Source organism: Solanum stenotomum, chromosome 11, assembly GCF_019186545.1.
Source record: "Solanum stenotomum isolate F172 chromosome 11, ASM1918654v1, whole genome shotgun sequence".
Lineage (NCBI taxonomy): Eukaryota > Viridiplantae > Streptophyta > Magnoliopsida > Solanales > Solanaceae > Solanum > Solanum stenotomum.
Genome location: NC_064292.1, coordinates 8,740,272 through 8,743,389, shown reverse-complemented (window position 1 = coordinate 8,743,389; position 3,118 = coordinate 8,740,272). Strand labels below are relative to the sequence as shown.

At 36.0% G+C, this 3,118-nt stretch overlaps 1 protein-coding gene across 1 annotated transcript; it reads right to left on the bottom strand.

Annotated features, from left to right (window-relative positions):
* Positions 1–1,009: 1,009 nt before the first annotated feature.
* On the bottom strand, positions 1,010–2,805 carry LOC125845630 (uncharacterized; the record flags this gene model as incomplete). The annotated part of the gene is made up of 3 exons (XM_049525181.1): positions 1,718–2,805; positions 1,485–1,634; positions 1,010–1,186 (listed from the first exon to the last, which is right to left on the bottom strand). Coding segments are annotated over exons 1-3 (1,413 nt in total), but the record flags the coding sequence as incomplete, so codon positions are not given.
* Positions 2,806–3,118: the final 313 nt, after the last annotated feature.

The window sequence follows — 3,118 nt, the reverse complement described above, 5'->3', positions numbered from 1 at the left end:
AGGCACTCAAACTTGGCTTCAGTTGGCAAGTTGTACTCCAATCTTTTGAGTAAGCACATCAAGACACCTCAACGTGTCACCAACTGTGTTAGTTGAATGCTCTAACTTACAAAATGATCATCTAAACACCTCCAAATGTATATGTCATGTCAGCATCAAGTGTCAATGAGACACAATGAGGATGAATTAGTGTTCAGTTGTCAGTTGAGATCAAGTTCAGTTGTCTACATGTGAATTCTCAAAATTGGAGTACTAAGTTTGAGTATATATTTACATAGTATGCCAATAGAACTCTATGGACATTAGTGAAGAGCTTCTTTTTTCTTTCAAGAAGTTCTTCAAAGAAGTGTTTCGGGATTTATTTTTTTTCTTCCCTTTTTGGCCTTGAGGATTTTTTTTCAAGCTGCTTGTTCTTTGGAGGATCTACAAGCTTGTAAATATTTACCTTTTGAAGCTTAAGCTGGACAGCTGACCGAACATTATGAGGAAGTGGATTGACAACTTTTCTAATTACTTTGATACTTGACAATGCGTTTGAAATTGCCCTCTTCCTCCTCCTAATCTCAATGGGAATGCAGGAGTTTGAAACCCTCTTAGATGGATTGATACCCCTTTTTGGTGCCAGACTATTTACAGCTTCAGTCAATGCATGGATACGATTAACTAATTCAGCATGTCTTTTATTTACAGCTTCAGTCAATGCATGGATACGATTAACTATTTCAGCATGTCTTTCATTGCAACCCTTGCATTGACAAGTAAAACATAAGCTAGAGGAGGCAACACCAACAGATGTTTGTAGCCTCGATTTGTATGGAGGTGTTGTTGCGCGTGAACTAAATGGTGCGAATCCACCATATTCACTAACACCAAAATCACCAATGTTGTGACCATCATCATGGTCAATTCCTTTTTCAGAAACTGAATAATGAGCAACATCATCAAGCTCATCACCACCACCACTACCATCAAAACCACCACCGACATCACCTAGGGGATCACCAACAGCACCAACAGCCTCATCACCACCCCCCAGTGCTTCCCTTTTGATGGATGTAGCTCCATCCAATTCTCTTTTAATCCTATCAATAACCTTAGGATCAGGTAAAGTTCTCACAAATCCTAAAGTAAGAAGGAATGGCATGGTTGATTCTAGCTCAGTAGGGATAAGCCACGGATGCACAATCTACAATCAACAAGTAGATATATTAAAATAGTATTTGAATCATGAAAATCAATCAATAATTAAAGAAATCAACACATGTATAATCAAAAGTGTTTAATATGTCAAAATTATGTGCAACAAATGTTGAATCAGCTTTATTATTTCACAGATTTGCAATTTGCTGCAATAGACTACACATTTGGTGCACATAATCTGTTAGAAGAACTCAAACAAATATTTAATATGTAGCAACATTTAATAGATCGATTGCTACATATGTCCTTCAAATTAAGTAAAATCTACATAAAAGAAAACTTACTGCATCATCAGGAGGGGTGAACAAGTCAACAACATTCACTTTTATGTTGTTCTTGGCAGACAACCATCTAAGGATCCTTGGATAAGAAACCTTTTCAGAGTAGTCCTTGACTTGCTGTCGGAGGTGAGGAATGGCTTCAAATGCCCAAGCCTAAATATAATTATGCCAATAAGCAAATCAGAATAATTATTCAACAAAAAATGAAAGATTAAAGAAGAAAATCATAACTTTACCATGAAAGCCCAAGGAAAACCATATAGATTGATTGTTTTGGGTGTTAACTTTTGCAACAAATATTTTACAGTTAAATTGTAGCTTTCGTGACCCCATGGATAGTTGTTGAATTCCTCACGATCCCGAGATAACTTTAACAAACTAGCTGGTATGATTTGGTTGGTGTCTTTGGCCCATAGAATAGCATGCACGAACCAAACTAAGCACAATGACTCTTTGTGCTTACTTGAAAGTGTTTTAGACTCCAGATCTTTGAGCAAATTTGTGCTTTTGTAGCTCTTACCAACAATGTCCACCAAGTCATCATCATCAGCTATTTTTTCTTTGCCTTCGACTTTCTTTGTTTTGTTGGTTGTATTCTTTGGCTTAACAATAGGAAGAGGCTGAACAGCATGATGACATTTAAGTCCAGTAATTATGGAAAATTCTTTAATACTAAAACATATTGGCATGCCACAGTAGTTTATCCAGATCTCATCTTTTTTTTCCTCATCCTCATATAGAATCCTACGTTTCAAAAGACCATAGACCATAGTCATTTGAAAACGTGCATTATTATTCTCAGGAAGATCAAGATACAACCCAAAACAGCTAGACCTAAAGAAAGTCTCCAACTTTTGCTCCTTCAATATCACCCTGAATTTATCAAATACTTTTCCCATCACAGATTTAACAACAGAATCACCAAAATTTGTATCATCATCAATGGGCATCTTCACTTGAAACTTGTCAATACTGAAAGTTTTGACAAATCCAGGGGTTGAAGGGATGCTATGTTGGACTTCTGATCTAAACTCAACATCAGTCGCCGACCTTTCCCCTACTTCTTTCCCTATGGCTCTAGACCTCGAACTACTTTCTCCTCCTCCTCCGAGAGCTACTTCCTCATTTCTATCTCCTTGCACTACTTTCTCATTTTCCTCTATTTCAACCACTTCATCTTTTACTGCATCTACAACTGGAAAAATATGATTTCTTTGAGAAAGGGCTTCATCAGCAAGTTGTTTCGATGGTGTTTGTACTCTAGGTACTTCACTCATTCTGCACGAAGTTGATTTTTGTTCCTTTCTTTTGACTGAATTCATTTTATCTGCAAAAAATAGATAAACAAAAAAGGTTTCAATTGCTTTGTGCATCACTCAAAAGAAGAGAAAACATAAAAAATATAACAAATATATTATTCCAACATATAAGTCATCTATTGCAACAGATTCCTCATATGTTTCCAATAGATCCTACCGTCTTCTATTGGACAAAAATAAAACCAATGCAAGATCTTTGTTTTATGTCATGGAGGACAACAACCACACCAAAAATAAATCACTTTTACTACACCTTTAACAACACCAAATATAATAATAACAAAGAAGTATGCACTAAAAGATATGTTACAATCTCTA